Here is a 17,506-nt window from a genome sequence, read left to right as displayed (position 1 = left end):
TTATGACCGTTGCAGGCTTTGGAAATTGATATAAGTTGTGTTTTTTGTTGCTTATGTTCTCCATAAAGAGTCAATTATTCCACCTTAGTGGTGCTATCCTGTTATCAGACTAATTTCGATGCTAAAGGAGTACTGAATACAATCACAAAGGGGTGGATCTGGTGGGGGGGGGGGGTGAGGAGAGTGTGCCCCCATCTTCGCTTAGAGGACCTGCGAATTTCTAAAAGAACTAATATTCCTCTTCGAAAAGAAAAAATGTTGTTTTCGATGTTGAAGTACAACATGAGACGACCTTGAGGAATTTTATGTTAAATGCTTTAAAAATGAAGGTATAGCAGTAAAGTATCGAGCACTAGCCCTTCTTTTATTCGATTTATGAGAGCAGATAATCTGCGTCCATCTTTGCCTGATGTCATATTCGTGGGTTTCTTATGGACCATGCCATGCTTGAATGCGTACGGCCACGCCACGTCGCCACGTTATCCGTAAACAAATAGAACGTAAGCCTTCCTCGACATTTTCAGCCCTTTTCCTTTATTGTTTGACAATCATTTTCTAATTAGCTTTTAAATTTAGCACCAGTGTCTCAATAAAAGTCCAGGATATGTCACTGAATTCTGGGTGACAATCTTTATAAGTAATAAAGATTGTCGGTGGAAAATGTCGTTCGAGATCAGGAGAGTGAAGACAAATCTTGCCGTCTGGAAAATCAGATGCCATCTTCATGGCACATAAAACCTTCAGTGGCATTCAGTTATTCATCTCTCCAAGAATTCAAAATTCATCTCGGTTTTTGTTTTTTGTTTGTTCTTTTTCCCAGAGGATGAAAAACTTCGTCAATACGGCTACACGGGTGACAAAGTCTGTGATTTTGTCACGAAAAGTTCAACTCATTGAACTTCTCGCGATTTTTTCAGCGATGTAGTAGCTGTCGCCATCGCAGCAGTTGCGCGAGGGTGGCTACACGGCTGATTTGCACTGCGCGCTGGCGACGCGACAAATTTAGAAAAAATTGCATCACCATCGCAAGCAAAAAATCGCTCTTGTTGCTGCGGCTTAACATTGTGAGATGTGGAACCGGGCTGCCCGTCATTTTCACGGAATGAGTTTAATTCAAACAAGTTTCATTCGTGACCATTCACACTGATTCAAATTTCATTTGGTTTCACCACTCTTAGACAGTCTCTCAGTTGCGTCATTCTGTGTCTTGACCAACCCTCCCTGAGTAGCAAGTGACCTTGAACGAAAAGTAACTCCCTCCTCCTCCCCAGGGTAAGATTTGACATAAACGCGCCTTCGCAAAATATTTAAATTTCGCGCTTGTGCAGTAATCGGCTATGTTCGAATTTACCTCGTAAATTTTGCTATTGTAATGGTAGCGAGTTTGAATTTCCCTCGTGAATTAATAAGTCATTGTTTGGCTCTAAAGCTATTGTTTCAAAATATCCTTTTATGGCCATTATTGAGACACTAAACAAAGGGTATTGTCTTTGAATTTGATCAGCTTTTCTTGATACGCGGCTTTTTCAGCAGCTCATGTGATGTTATTGCTTATTCTAAAGCTTTTTCCAAGATATTGCAAAATTGAAAATAGGTTGAGCCATAGACCAAACTTGAATTAAACTTCCCGGACTAGTAAATTAAACGTTTTCCTTCAGTAAAATACAATACTTAGATAGACAGAATGCGATATATATTTATTCAGCTAACAACATTCAATTTTTTAGCCGGTAAGCGAAATGGCGTAATATTTACAAGTTTTAGACTAATTTTAACGATATGCTTGGTTCTTAAAAACTATTATGGAGGATGCAATTTAAATTATTAATTAGACGCTAAGTGTTTTCTTTCTTTAAGACTTGTTTTATGTAAAACTAATATTTACTAAATGAAAATATAAAAAACAGTGTTCTCATATATTTCAGGTTAACATTAGGAATTTGCCTTTCTACTCATTGATGGAATCAAAGAACGTTTGATGGAATCAAAGAACAGGACCAGTGATTTCGTTTTGTTTTTAGGCTTACATTTCTTCATGAAAGCTGGAGAATTTTGTCCAAAATAAAATTAAAAACTATGCATTGACTATATTATTTTCTCTGCTTGATGGCAGTCAATTATATCACAACCATTCTTAAAGGTATGAAGCTTCGCAGCGCGCTGCGAGCTCCGCTATTATCTGGCAAACTAGACAATATAGTGGAAGGTATTAGTTAAACAAAAATACAATTGCCGAATAGCGATTTAAAGCCATCATTTTAGGAAAAATCCTTTAAGTTATGAAACGTTGAAGTAACTTCAAGGGATTGTATAGAGACCATTTTATAGCTGATAAAATTTGATAATTGATGAATTAATCCGGTATTGCTTTGGTTTTACTTCACTTTGCTATATGATTGGTCAAGAAAACTTGCACCATCCTCTAAACCAACGCTCTAACCAGTTTGCTTGTTTTCACTTAGAGTTCTTATTGGCTAATGATATTGTAAACATTTGTTCTGATTGGTTGCTGAGAATACTTTGGTTTTGATTTTTCAACACACAGATAACTGCACTATGTACAAGACATCAATCAAGATAGTGAACCCTTGATTTTGTTGGGGACACAGGAAAAGATACCAGCCCTACTATTTTGTAAGATTAAAACTGACCATCCTTGGCTCCACAAAAATACAAATTATAGGGAGCTAGTCATGGTACTGCTCTGCATTTCAAGTTGGAGTTTGTATTAAGAGATTCTTTCTTGAGCTAACATTATCTGCCACCAATAGAATACTTCTGAATATAAGGAGGCAATTACATAAATTCTTATCAAATTGTTCCTTGACTAGGTTTCTAGAGACCCAGTAAAATTTGCTTTTTCGATAATGCTTGAAATTTCATGGATTAACTTATCTAGTTAATCAGATAATCATAAACTACATAGTTTAATATATATGTACACCTTATTGTAATGAAACTGTCACGGAGGAAAAAAAAGGAAGGAAGGGGAATTAGGGAGAAAGTAAAAAGTACTGGACCTTGGTAACAAATGTCTCTGTTTCAAAACAGGGATCGCTTCAAGGCCTTTGATTAAAGAATGATACATGTCGAATGAAACTTATTTCATACGAAACATTTGCATTTTAGCTCACTTTAAAAGTGAGGGTTTTCAAAATCGAAAATAGCTTCTAATGTGTATGTAAAACGTCAGGTGATTGTCACAAATGATGTCACGATGAATTCTCCCACTCAAACGAATACGTCTATATGACGTTATTATTCATAATTTACAAACTGAGCTCAGAAGAATGAGCTTAATTGAGATAAAGTTACTTCAAACGTCACAATTTCTGGCCTTATTGCATCAATGCTGAATCAAAGGTCAACTCATGAGGTTCATCATTGTCCTGGATTAAAAGAGCCTTAGCAAAGTCTTCTTTTGTCTTCTGCAAGTCATTAGATAATTCTCTAAGTCTGTTTTCAAAACTCTGAAAATTCTCCACCACGAATCTCTTCCTGTTGAAGTGGCCTGGATGATCTTCCTCGCTTCCTTGGTCATTCTTGTTTTGATCTGAATAATAAAAAAAAGATGGCTCTGTCGATGTGTCACTTGGCGAAAACAAATTTTGTTTGGGAACGGTCATTGCCTATCACCTAGTCTGGGGAGGGGGGAGGGGGATTAGGGTAGTTAGGGGGGAAGGGGGGTTAGGGTAGTTAGGGGGGAAGGGGGGTTAGGGTAGTTAGGGGGAGGGGGGTTAGGGTAGTTAGGGGGAGGGGGGTTAGGGTAGTTAGGCCGAAAGATTTTGATTGTGTCACAATGTACCTGATCCCCCATGAAGCTACATGGTATTCTGATGATTCTGCCTTATTGGTAGTTAATTTTCTATAGTTCCCCATTTAAACTCCGTTAGAAACGACTGATCCCCTCTCTGTCCCCCTGAAAACCATTTCCCCCAAGATCCTCTGACCCACCCTCCTAAGGCGGTAAGAAATGTCTGGTCCCATATGACGGTTAAAGCCAGAATGGAAGAATGTCCTCAAGGGTGTGGTACTTTTTCCTGCTCACCACAAGATTGAAAGAATTGAAGTGATATATTTGAAATTGCTGCCACAATATTTCAGGAAAGTTTCAACGATCTGATATTCAGATGTTTATTCTTCCCTGGCATATCATGATTATGTAGCTAACGGTTAGTGAGGGGACACTGTCACGCATCATTAAACAGAGTGTTTCGTCGCATTTTTAAAAGGGCTTGATGGAGCAGTTCATCCAGAATTCAGAAATTTAAAAGGAACTCGACATATTGAATATATGCATAGAAGAAACAGAGTAAAAACCTAAAAATGGGTAATTATGAGCAAAGTTAGGTTCCTTTTGGGTTGATTTGATGAAACCTTGCAATTATCCTTTAATGTTATGAGAATTTACCCTTGCCTACCTAGAGCTTGCAGCTCGCCATTTTAAAACTGAAAAGCTCCCCGGTTACAAAACGAGAATTAGGCCCGTGAAGATCGCACCTCAATATGTTAGCTCGTACCAGGTTCTCGCTCGGAGAAGATGCGCCTCCCTTTTCATTATTTACCCAATTTGATGATATATCCCTATAATCCTTTCGTTCAGAACTTTATTCACCGTAGTTTTTGGTGAGCATGTCAACCTTAGTTGTAGGGTAGAGCAAGGAAAATTTAAATCAAAACAAAATAACAGGGGCTGAACTTACTTTTCCTTTTTAGAATAGCGGAATTACAGGAATTCAAGCCCTCCCAAAATATCCCGATGATGACAAGTCCAAGGAATATCCCGAGAAGACTGAATAAAATAAACCGGGTCATTTCTGAGCCACTTGAGAATAAACCATCCATTTGATCAAACAAGTCAGCAGTCTAAAAAGAAAATACATTAAGATTAAAGAGAAAAATATTCATCCCCTTAAAATAATTTTAAAGCATAAGGGTCGTATTTTGCTTTCCTAGAGTTATGCTGTATCTCTCGTTCTTCTAGATCAAGATTAGACGAATTTTCATATACTTTGAAATGCAAGGATTGTTGCGGGAAAATTGGAGGATGGAAACATGACCGATAGAGATCTGTTGACAAGAGCAACTCAGCCCCTGCCATTTCCATATTTATTAGGTACGAGAATTTTGGGTAAGGGCAAGGTAACAACTTCTACCTGATAAATTGGAGTATTCTCATTTCTTGTTTGCTGGATAATGTGTAGTCCCTTCGCAGCCGTCTTTCGGGATGTCACGGGGGGCGTTGCAGACATCCCGAAAGACGGCTGCGAAGACTAGATAATGTGTGGATATTAAAGGAAGATGTTAAATATCTGTATGTTAAATATCTATATGTTAAATATCTATATGTTAAATATCTATTTGTTAAATATCTATACGTTAAATATGTATATGTTAAATATGTATATGTTAAATATCTATATGTTAAATATCTATATGTTAAATATCTATATGTTAAATATCTATATGTTAAATATCTATATGATAAATATCTATATGTTAAATATCTATATGATAAATATCTATATGTTAAATATCTATATAGTAAATATCTAGATAACTGCGAAATGAGGTGTTCAGCTCTGCAAGCTTTCTTTCATCAAAAGTTGGCTAGAGCTATCTCAAAGGATCCTCAAAATCCTGCTCGTCAGTTTAAGCCGTCAGGCGACGAAAAACTTTTGAATCCTCGCGCGTCAAAAAACCTGACGCGAAAATCATATCACTCTTGAGTTTCGTGATAATCTTTTTAAAATTCACAAGTGTTTGAGAAGATTACCTGCAGTTCTGCGGGTATCAGATTCTCTGAAGCCTCATTACTCAGTGCACGCAAATCTGTGGAATCTTTTTTTATTGCTGACCCACATTCCACTATTGGTCTTTTTTTGGCAATTTCTGTATCGGAATCGTTTGTAATGTTCACTGATCCTGTGTACACATGCGCCATGTAAAATTCCATCGGATAATCGATATTGCGAATCATACGGATCTGCCTGTTTTTTTTTAGTCCAGATTTATCGAGGAAGTAAAATGCAGTGTTTCGATCCACAAGGACTCTTCCGATTGTACCTTCGCTGAGCTTTTCTTGCATCTCTTCCAGGCTGCTAAATTCTGTAATATCAAATATTTCTGGATCAGTTCAGTTACATGGGAGGTCACTTTAAAATATTCCCTTGCTAACTGAAATGCATTCGTAAGAAACGCACCCCTCATTCTTTTCCAAGCTGATAGTTAGTGTCTCTGATGTGCATCTCGCTTGTAAGGGGGAGAGGGGTCTGCTTCACTGACCTGTATTTCTAGTCTAAGGAATATTTAAATGATATGGGACGACTTTCCCCTCGGGGTGAGGTAAAAAACCTCCCCTTTCCCCTCCCTCTCATAAAGAGGCGAGTGTGCCCCCCCACCCAACGTATTAAATACTGTGACGTTATCAGGTACACGCTGAACTATCTTGAGTCTTCCGGTGGGACTGGAATCAGGAACGCATGCGTAATTCTCGTTAACCGAACATGGCATCGTCAAGTTAACTGGACGAATGATGAGGGAAGACAGAAGCATTTGTAAACTTTATTTTTAAACGAATGTTGTCAGTAGAGATAACCTCAGCAAAAATTGTTAGTTACCAATTATCACTGCGTCGTATTGCTTTGCCACTAGTTGCGTCTCTGTATTTTTGATAAACACTCCAACCTAAGGTAAATGTCATTACATCAGATTAAAAAAAGACAGTTTTTAGTTTCTCTACCCACAAGTCCATCGGCAGAAGGCCTTGCGCATGTATTGCGTGTGGTCACCCTTTTTTCCTAATTTCTCCCCCTCTAACGCGATCACTTCCTTCAACCCTTTTGCTATTAAAATAAAACAGTTAGTAAATACTCCCATGCCATCAGTCAGTAATCGATAGGTCCCAAGTGCGCGTATGATTGCTTTCGCAAATAATGGGAAAAAAAAAGTCAAACTGCACATAGAAAAACTTACGAGGGCCTGGTAAAGACTTGTGCATTTGTCAACAGATAGACGACAATAAAGCTCAAAAGATTTGATTTTCTTGTAAAGTATAAATCATCTGCTGTCTCAAAATTTCTGCTTATTTTTGGGTGAATTGCGTGATTACTCCGTGAGTCATTCGCTTGAAATTTGCTAACAATTAATAAGTATACAGTTAACGAGATTCTAGAAAGATTGTGGAGTGATTCTGTCAGCAAAGAGGGTATTTCTAACGATGGATTTTACGAATAAAGTTTTGGAGGCTTTTTGCAACGGGTCAGACCATGATGTTAAACGCACAGGGGTGGCCCACTCTGATAAGTTTCGTATTTCTTCCTTTCTTTATCTTTGAGTTTGTGTATACATTACGAGCAGTCTCCAATTTTCGGAAATGTCCTTCGCACGAGTCAAAACATATCAGCAAACAAAAAACAGAAATTGATGATGGGAAATGTAGAAGTGATGCACGGCTCAACGCGCTAACATCAGCTTTTTTTTCGCAGATTGTTTTTCATATTCGGGTGCGACGGACTACGCTGAGAGAAGGGAGTAGTCGCATTCTAGCTTGTGTGAGGTAAGCATCCACCTTGAAGGATATGAATTACCAACTTGTCTCAAATTCATAGAAATAATAAAATGAGTTGCTAAGCAAGGGTAATAACACCGGCAACACTGTCAAATCCATATATATATATATAACTAACTGCAGACAGTACTGTTTCGGCCTTCTGGGCCTCATCAGTGCAGTTTTTTTGTTTTTCAGGCGCCCCCGGCCACGGACCCTTTAGTGCAATGGTCAGTGCTGCAACGGCCGGACGACATATATACTTAACGGAACCGGAGTGCAATGGTTCCGCCGAGTAACGCCTGAAGGAGGGTACACCAGTACGCCAAAATCGCCCAGGAATCGAACCTGGCCCCCCGGAAGCGCTCCCCGCCCAACGGGGCACCTGAACAGTCGGGGTGTGCAAGGACTGCTGTTGGGTAACGAGTCCCATAATGCAGAGAACTACATGCTATGAGACCCTAACCCGCGTCAGGTAAGTGCAGTGCTAATGCTAGGATGGAGGAGAACCAATATGGTCACCCCAAACGATCCAACCTTTGTGGTATCGTCTAAGCCATGCCAGAGTGCTCAAACTAGAGTACACTAGCGAGCATGCGCAATTGCAGAGCAATGACTCATCCTAGTTAGAGTGCTCAATTTGGACATGAAAGCAAAGCTTTGTATGCCAAAGAGCTATATCTATATATAAATACTTTTGACTTCATTCTTTTACACTCACCTCTTTGCCGCTGATATCTTTGCATTTGGAACCATCCATAGCAGTGTTCATAGCATTTGTGACCATAGCAGTGAACAGCGACAACATTATCGCTCCAACAAGGATCCAAATTATGCTAAATAACCGTCCGGGAATCGACCCTGGTATTTTGTCACCATACCTTAAAATGAAGACGAAAATGAGTGTACAGTGGCAGATTCAGGGAGAGGATCCAGGGGTTTGGACTTAAGAAGTACTTAAGAAGCCAGTCTCAATTCACAGTCAATAGGCAGTCAATTCTCTATGGTCCTGCATTTAAACTCTGAAAGTGACGACTGATATTCATATTCCCCCTTTTCCTCTGAAAACCATGTGAACACCCCCCCCCCCCCCCCGCTGCCCAATAAAAAAAAAGATCAGCTGATCCTCTGCCTTAGGTGATGAATAATGACTGTTCCCTAGGTAGAAAAAACACATGACAATGTGGCACCAGTATTTTTGCTTATAAACCCGCAAAGTTTTTTTCAAACAAAAAAGTACAATAACTTACCCTACTGTTGTGAGTGATACCACTGCCCACCAAAACCCCTGAGGAGATCCAACTGCAAACGAAGGTGAAAAATACTCTGCATTTGTACCATGTTCCTGTAGAATTCAAAACAAAAGCATATTACATTGTATTAAAATTGATACTTCACGTCAGTCCACAAACCAAATTACTAAAATTGCAATCTTGAAAGGATATTACTACCATTTATTAAGCACAACGACTGTTAATTAACAAACATGGTCAATTACGGAATCAGACTGATTCATCATTGAATTCTCTCATGCATTACAGTTATCAAAATCATCAACTCGAAGTTTTTGTAATATTGAAATTTTTGAAACATTCAGAAATGTTTACTCGTTATAAGCACGTTTTCTAGGTCAATAATACTTACAAATAACCAAATGATAACCCCAGAGATTCCTGACAACAGTATGATACAAGCCAATATCGGCCACTGGGAAATAATGGAAGTTATCAACTGTTTCCGGGAATCCTGCTCGCATAACTTCGTGTTCACTATCATCGAACACCCGGGTGAGACAACTGCCCGTGAGAGCGTGACACTGGTTTCAGTCTTTAGCTTAGCTCTCACGTCAGGCAGAATAGGAAAAGCAAAGTCCACTCGCTTTTCTTTAATCAGTTTGATCATCTTGTCGTGGCCCTGTACAAAGATTGGATCCAGAATGCATTCATAAGAATCCGACTCCTTCTTTTCCTCCTTTCCTTGGAAACACTCGATATCTATAAAATCCTTAAGAGTTTTGTACATGAACCCTTTGTTTGACTTGTTATTAACTGGGTTCATTATGTAAGGTGGCAGGTCCAAAAGAGCCATTTTGTATCGACATTTGGAGTCGTTTGAATGTGCCTGACGGGGTTCACGGGTTTGTCGCTCTTGTCTGATCTCACGAGCTCGACGGACTAATTTCGATTTATGACTTGAATAGCTAGTGACAAGCAATGTGTCGAAACAAACCAGAACTAAGATGAATCCAATCGTGGCTCTGTACATATTGAATGCTGTGAATAAAGAAATTAGTGGTCAAAATTGAAATTGGACCCCGAGCTAGAAACGAAGATGGGAAGAAATAGCTTTCTTCGTAATTCAGTCTATTTAATAGTTTTCTTTTAGATTAAAGTATTTATGATATAGTGATAAAATCTCACCCGGTCTAAAAAAATAGTTAAAGTTTAGCTTTTTAGCCGCGTAAAATTACAGTTCAGAAATTGCTTCAACGTTTCCTGTTAAACTGCATATCGGGAGCTTTGGGTTTTTCCCACTTTCGGATTTTTTCGAAACCACCAAGCTGTTCTGTGGTTAGACGTGCCCTGGGGAAATTTTAACTGAATGGCAGGTGTCATATCAAAGAAAGAAAACAATGTCCTAAAAATCCATTGCCAAGAACCTCAAGACGAAGTCCAATATGAACAATAACAAACCACCCTACGTACCCGAACGGCCGAACCTCGTGAAAAAAATAATGAGCCGCAGAAAAATACCCATATGAATGTAATGTTAATGTTAATAAAGATGAACCGAATGCAAATCAGTGAAAGCAGCTCGCTATGCTAGAAGGCAGGTGTGAAATTCAGCTCTACCGTGTGTTCTGAAAAATTACCACAACAAAACCATCTTCAAGGGAGGGTTGAAACGAAAGCGAAACATTCACACCAGGACTTCACTAGTACAGATGTGGCTATTTTTACGCAAACTCGGGCGATGAGCGAACAAAATGAACAGAACCGGAGAATTTTGAAACAATTTTTAACAAAATTTCGATTAGGATGGTTGTCTGCAATCGAGAAAGAAATTGTTTGATCAACTTGCCATAGTACCTTTCGAAATAGAAACAAAGGCCGAAACATTGTTGCATGCGGCATATTAATCCAATAACCAACGAACCAATGTGGAAATTCTATTCGTAGTCTTCTCTTCCAAGGAAATAGGGCAGTATTCGAGAAAATACAATCTAAAATTCGTGGAAAAAAATGTCAGGTTTTAAGTAATGCGACATTATACTCACCTCCAATTCCCACTATTGACATAACTCACGCGATAAGAAGGCTTCCGAAGGTTGAAAAACTCCTCACTGGACGCAGAAAACAGGAAAGTCGAATCCAAATTAATTAGGACTTTCACTTACGAATTACTGAAGACGATAAAGACTGTGAACGAAGATTGTATCTTATAGAGTTGGGAACATGATTCATTAGAAAATAAATTACAGCGCTGATGGCGGTTAGCCAGCTGATATTCTTATGAAAATGATTATGACTACAATTTTCCTCCACTCTTGTCACTTGGGTACAAACAAAAAACAATTTGCAGTCCCGCTGGGTGTCCAAACAATGACCATCAGTTATGAGCTAACGAACACTAAAAAACGGACGGAAAAGATGGTGATAAATGATTTGTATTCCTAGTAGAAATGAAAACTGTGAGTTACTAAAAGTGCTTATGTACCCAATGACAGACACCAGAAAATGGAAAGAAAAAATTGAAGGTTGTTTATACTGACTTGAAGTGCGGGTGAACCGCTCTTAAAATAATCACTTTCAAAATATTGTATTCGTATTCGAAGGAGAAAGCGAGATTTCAGGGGAAAGTAGATATTTGCATTTTTCTTTTTGTACCATTGTGGTAAAATCTCCTTGAGGATTACAAAGGGAAGAGATCTGTTTAAATGTTGCGTTTTATTCTTTCTTAATACAAGTAAGCTGTATCGCGATTTTTTTTATAAATAACACTATTAACTCTGTAAAATAGCGACTCATGCAGTTGGAAAAATGTTGATCGTGTGGAATACTGAAAGCAGGAAGGCTTTAGAGATTCCACTTACCTCGACTTAATGCAAATGTAAAAGAGTTACATATTCGCTGAAGTTCAATCTTGTGTGAAGATATCAAACGCAGTGAAACTTAATCTCCCCTTTAACAAAAGACAACGATCTGTGAGTAATAATAAGTCAACAAGAGTCCTGAAACCTCACGGGGTGCAGCTGCCGATTACGAAATATGCACATCACTCGTTGGTCTATTGTTTCATGTATTCTTGGTTAACCACAAAAAGGATTTGTCTCTTTCGAATTGTCTATAAATTTATTGATTTATTTACTTATACTTGAGGCCTCCTCCTTTAACTATTTTTAGTTTCCCGTTTAAAACTAAATATTTGGGTCTGGGCTAGCAATTGGTAACTTCCACTAAAATTATCATAATATAAACGAATGCTCAACAAACACGAAATTTCAAAACATCGTTTTTATTTACAATTAATTGAAATACGATTTACAGGGATGAGAGTTGGGGGAGAAGTCGAAATAGTTTCCAAACTAAAGTCACGAATTACTAAACTAAGAATCTTTATACAAAGTTGTCCTTACTATTTAACAGTGCAACAAGATCTGTATTTCTTTTGAACGGGTAGACATATTCTTTCGTCATTCCAAAACTCAAGTTTATGCAAATATAGTCACGTAAAACGTGAGGGCTTACAGAGGCCCCTAGCAGAGATTTTAAGACTAGGTTTACACTAGAGGAGAGTTTTCCGGATTCGTAAATGTTTCCGGATTCATCAATTTTGGAGTATTCGGATTCGTAGGCGTGTACACTGAAAGGATATTCGGATTCCTGACCGTTTACACACAATGACAACTCCGGGAACATTCGAAATGGAATGGTTACCAAGCCGAGGGTTGCTTCGTCGTTCGATCAACAAAGTGAAAATATGCCTCCCAATAAAAGGCTAGAGTAGATCCAGATGTCACTGAGGCAAATTTGAGTTGGGCAGATGCCAAGCCATCTACGTCGTCGGCGATTAAGTGTGGCTGACGTTAAACTTCCTTGCAATAATAACTTGCGTTTCCTCAGAAATACTGCGGTACACGTGATAAAATTTATTGCCTGAACCTGCAACAAGATTAGGCAACCGGAGACCGCCAGCAATGTTAGCACCGGATCCTCCATTTTGGTTTCACCGCAAACTCAAAAGATTGCAGGCGGAAATAATATCCGGATTCGAGAAAAAAAGCGGTTACACGACAAAACTTTCCGGATTCAAAAGCTATCGGATTCAAAGTTCCCACTTTAAATTCCGGATTCAAAATCTCCGGAGACACGACCAAACCGGCGAGTTTTTATTTCGGATCCGTCCACTTTCGTGTAAACGGCAAAATCAATCCGGTACCAAAACGTTTCGGATTCATCACGAATCCGGAACAATTTCCTCTAGTGTAAACCTAGTCTAAGTATCCTGATTAAGTGTCGGTAGAAGTAATTTGGTAATTTCAATTACCATCATACTAATTTTTGATCGAAAAGTTCAAGGTCACGGAGTTTCTTTTTCATTCCTGTTAAGTCTGAGACATCCGGCGCATTTTACTTTATTCCTACCAAACAATAATTAAATAAGACTGAACAATAACTGAACTCCAAGACTGAAGTGAAGTCTCTCTTTTTTTCGTTACCAATATTTTCGCGGAGATTTAACATTCGCCATTTTACCCTAATTTGTCAATCCACGATTAATTTGTCAGGTACAAAAGCTGACCTAAAAAAATCTTGATTAAGGGAACCAATTATCTAATGTGCGACCATGGCCCCCGCAATTGATTCGGTTATCGACACTATTAGATCTAGAGTCTAAAAGCTATTTTCACCTTAATTAATAATAAGTGTATTTTTTGATCACTAAAAGTAAAGATTCTTACAATTACTTTACATGCTGTAAACAGTTTAGTTTTAAGTAGTAGACTGTTACAAAAATATGCTTCTACATACAGTCTTGCCTAAATTAAAAAGTATATTTATAGAAACACGAAAAATTATTGATCAAAGTGCAGGGTTTAAGTGTCACACAAGGATGCATTTGACAGACATACATCGACTGGATTGGAGCTCATTACTGTATGCAGCAATAACAGTCTGCAATGAATTAACTTGCGGTCCCTGGCTAACCTCGTATTCTCTCGAAATTAGCATTTCATGTGCAAGCTCTAAGTACACATATCTATTGGCTGTATACAATATCTAAAATTTTTGATCAACTTGTAAAGATTTCAGGATTAATGAAAGACCTTCGCGAACGATTAATTCTTAACCTAGAGTCTACAGTGACCAATTGCATCTGCCCTAGATAATATCAAGTGTGGAGGCGCGGTGGCCTCATGGTTGGTGCGCTCGACTCTGGAACGAGTGGTCCGGGTTAGAGCTCCAGCCGGGACATTGTGATGTGTTCTTAGGCAAGACACTTTACTCTCACAGTGCCTCTCTTCATCCAGGTGTTTAAATGGGTACCGGCGATTTAATGCTGGGGGTAACCCTGCGATGGACTGGCATCCCATCCAGGAGGGAGTAGAAATACTCCTAGTCGCCTCGCGCTACAGTAACCGGAGTTAAGCACTGGCCTAATGGGCCACTAGGCTCGCAAACAGACTTTACTTTTTACCTAGATAATGCCAAAGTCAGCAATTCTGAAAATCTCCCGAAATGTTGCTCGATCGCATGCTTTTTGCAAAAGAAATTGAGAAAGTGTCCAGCCAGAAGTTAAACTTAAATTTACTAGATGAAAAGAAGAGGGATCAAGAAAAACAATCCTTGTTGTACTATAGTTCTTATGATAAGTTCTTCCTTAAATAATTAAAAAAGGAATAAACTAGTAATTTACACTTCCAAGTTTGCACCACTCATTCTCAAAAGCTCGCTATTTGCAGTAATTGGGAAAATTTACTTCCATAGAGTGTGAACAAATACACCCTTAAGTTATCCTCCTGAATGGACGTGGTAGAGTTTACAATTAACAATGCGAGCTCTATCAACTTTGCAACGGAATGAGCGAAAAGTTAATAAACTTTCTTGGTTCGCTTGCTTCCTTTCTTTGTAAACGAAATATTGGTTTGGAAAAATAGTTTGTTCGCCTAAAATTAAAAGTACGGAAACTGAAAGGAAAGTTGAGACAAGGAAAGAAAAAGAATGCAATACAGTTCGCAATTAACAGGAAGGTTGTTGCATACTACTCGTATTGTTGTCCTATTCAGTGTGACACTTTCATCCTCTTTTTTTTCCTTTACTCAGGCTAAATATTGGGTACTGGCCATCGAAATCTAACATGAGCAAAATTCTATCGAAGTTTCCTTGTGGAAAAAATGTTCCTGTATTATAGTATTGTTTCAGTATTTTTACTCTTCCCATTCAGATCGAGCATATTATTAAAAAATGAGCGTTCTTTGGGTCTTGAGTATTCAGGACTGCCTACAGGAGACAAACCGTTCGCGGCACCTTCAAATTCTTCTTTTAGCTTTTGCAGATCAGACGTTATGTCTTTTAGTCGTTCCTCCAAATCCAGGAAGTTTTGCATCATGGACATCTTCCTGCTGCTGGGAATCAGTCCTGGAAAAACGATTGTAAAGAACAATTGCAGAGAATATTTAAAGAAATGGACCACCAAATAATCCCTGGACATATAGTTCTAGTCAGTCGTTTGTCTGTAAGCGAATATTCAATAGTTCATGGGGTCACCAATCGTTTAAATGACTTAATATTTGACTGACCAGCCAACCGCCGAATGAGCATTGATCTGTTTCGCGTAAAGAAGGTTTTCCACATTTATGATTAAAATCTGAGTGACGTGCTGACTGACTAATTGACTGGCTAATTGGATGACTGACTGGCTGATTGGATGACCGACCACCGACCGACTGACTTACTGAATGACTGACTGACTGACTGACTGACAGACTAACTGGCTGAATGACTGACTGATGGACGGACTGACTGACTGAGTGACCTCCTGACCAAGAGTCTAACTGACTGACAGACTGAAGGCGAGTTACTATTTCACTGCCTTTCATAATTACTGTCTTTTGAATTGAAAATTAAAGACTCGCACCAATACCATGATTTATACTAACTGAGATAGGAAAATGTCTTCAAAAGATATCCGTTTTATTTATAATCTGCAGGAATCTATGGTGATTTGATTTATAAGGCAGTTACCTTTTCTCTTCTTTCGCACTGTTGGCTTACAATTGGTGTAAACTTCCCATAGTTTACCCATGATTATTAATACAGCAAACATTCCCAATAGCGCAAACAAAATGTCCTTGGTCATTTGTGAGCCAGTGGAGAATAATCCTTCCATTTCATCGGACAAGTCCGCTGTCTGCAAGAAATAAATAAATTTCAAACTGTTGACTGCATCGGAATAACTGCTAAACATGAATAGAAAATGGGGCGTAGTAAAATATGTGTAATCCAAAAAATATCTACAGTACCTGCAATTCGGCTGGTATAAGATTCTCTTTGGCCGTGTCTTTTGCGACTGCAACCAAATCCGATGATAGTGCTTTCAGACTTCCTCCACAAGTTGAAAGGTTTTTTTTTCTTTGCAATACGTCGTCTGCGGATTCGTCCGTGTCATTCGGTGACCCCGATGGAGGTGGCATTACTTCATGGCTCACATGAGCCAGGTAGTACTCCATTGGATAATCAATGTTTCGAATCATTCGGATTTGCCTGTTTCGTTTCAAACCAGATTTATCCAAAAAGTAAAATGCAGTGTTGCGATCCACCAGCACTCTTCCAATTGTTCCTTGGCTTAGGTTTCTTTGCATTTCGTCCAGGTTTTTAAACTCTGTTGGTTCAAGTGTATTTGATTAATTTGTCAACGAAAATTCTTACATGAACGTTTTTTCTTATTTCTTTCACTCCGATGAGTGACAAGAGCGGAGGAATTTTTTCCTCAGAGTTTTGATACTTTCAGTCGGAGAGGTAAATGGAGGAAAGGAAATACTAGTTAGGGCATAATTAAACGCAACATTTAACAGTTAATATCATATAAAATGTTTGGTGGACAGCGATGAAAAATGGGAATTAGATCTGGGGAGTAAAATAGCTACCACCGAATTCACTAGGCGACTAACGCTTCGTGTGGATTTCTTCCAAAGGCAAAAGTTGCTGCGATTCATTTTACATCAGCTATCATTGCATCGCCTAAAACCAGCTTTGACTGGCGAGAAAAAAAGTTATATCGCAGCGCAAAGATTCTCTAAACGTTTAGAATTATCTAGGGAAGAAGACTCGAAGCGAAGAGATAGCGAATAAAGAAAGGTAGGAAAACGGGATCTTTCATTTCGAAACGTTTGTAATAAAAAAGACAACACAGTCCAGGGTAGATCCAGGATTTTTCTTAGGAGGGATGCAACCGTAAAGAATGGCGTAACTAACGGTTAACTTAAACAAATTTCAAAAGTGAACAATGAAGAAGAAAGCTTATAACTATGAAAACAACGTGATGTGAACTGCTGAGAATACATAGCAAACTATTCGGCAGACTTTGTATAATCGCAAAGTTATATTAGATAGCTGGTTATCTAATATAACTGGTTATCTAATATAACCCTTCCTTCTACCTCCAGATCTGCCCCGCCAGTCGAATGATACCTGCATATGCGAAATATGTTTGGAGTTAGAGAGTATTTCAAAGCTTATTTCTTCACTTTCGTGGTCGTCCCTGCAGGAAAGTGCTCATGCACCACGCTATACCAGGACATTAAAACAAACATAAAATGAGTTACTTACTGATAAAGTCTGCATCTAGCTCCTTAGCGACTATATGTGTTTCAGGATTCTTGTTTGACACACCCACCTGACAAGTAAATTGAGATGCGATAAATTTTTATGTGCCAGATTGGCCTCACAAATTTTG

General features: G+C 38.6%; 2 protein-coding genes across 5 annotated transcripts in view; both read right to left on the bottom strand.

The window, feature by feature from the left end:
* Positions 1-2,705: 2,705 nt before the first annotated feature.
* On the bottom strand, positions 2,706-11,866 carry LOC148718135 (uncharacterized). Of its 3 annotated transcripts, XM_088743956.1 has the most exons (9): positions 11,643-11,866; positions 10,639-10,772; positions 9,194-9,822; positions 8,800-8,894; positions 8,271-8,430; positions 6,621-6,687; positions 5,777-6,108; positions 4,704-4,866; positions 2,706-3,553 (listed from the first exon to the last, which is right to left on the bottom strand). In XM_088743956.1, exons 3-9 carry the CDS (start codon positions 9,812-9,814, stop codon positions 3,339-3,341), a joined length of 1,653 nt encoding a protein of 550 aa, XP_088600082.1. In that variant the 5' UTR covers positions 9,815-9,822; positions 10,639-10,772; positions 11,643-11,866; the 3' UTR covers positions 2,706-3,338. The 3 variants fall into 3 exon arrangements, with proteins under 3 accessions (XP_088600082.1, XP_088600081.1, XP_088600083.1); XM_088743955.1 differs by lacking the exon at positions 10,639-10,772 and having other exon boundaries at positions 10,827-11,864; XM_088743957.1 differs by lacking the exons at positions 10,639-10,772; positions 11,643-11,866 and adding an exon at positions 10,827-11,381 and having other exon boundaries at positions 9,779-9,822.
* Positions 11,867-12,045: 179 nt separating this feature from the next.
* Positions 12,046-17,506, bottom strand: part of LOC111329346 (uncharacterized) — a 93,795-nt gene continuing 88,334 nt past the window's right edge. For both annotated transcript variants that reach the window (XM_088743947.1, XM_088743948.1), the window contains 4 exons: positions 17,380-17,446; positions 16,074-16,432; positions 15,796-15,961; positions 12,046-15,189 (listed from right to left, as the gene is read on the bottom strand). In XM_088743947.1, the coding sequence (XP_088600073.1) occupies positions 14,957-15,189; positions 15,796-15,961; positions 16,074-16,432; positions 17,380-17,446 (825 nt within the window). In that variant the 3' untranslated portion in view covers positions 12,046-14,956. The remainder of the gene's footprint in view (positions 15,190-15,795; positions 15,962-16,073; positions 16,433-17,379; positions 17,447-17,506) is intronic.

Source organism: Stylophora pistillata, chromosome 13, assembly GCF_964205215.1.
Source record: "Stylophora pistillata chromosome 13, jaStyPist1.2, whole genome shotgun sequence".
NCBI lineage: Eukaryota > Metazoa > Cnidaria > Anthozoa > Scleractinia > Pocilloporidae > Stylophora > Stylophora pistillata.
This window is presented reverse-complemented; position numbering and strand designations above follow the sequence as displayed.

What these genes read in the sequence shown, in the direction of transcription:
- LOC148718135 (XM_088743955.1), bottom strand. Translation starts at nt 10,848, where the DNA reads ATGTCAATAGTGGGAATTGGAG. An exon ending in GTCAATAGTGGGAATTGGAG is followed by an intron (nt 9,823 to 10,826) that starts GTGAGTATAATG and finishes CTTTATTCACAG; the next exon opens with CATTCAATATGTACAGAGCC. An exon ending in TGATACCCGCAGAACTGCAG is followed by an intron (nt 4,867 to 5,776) that starts GTAATCTTCTCA and finishes TTTTCTTTTTAG; the next exon opens with ACTGCTGACTTGTTTGATCA.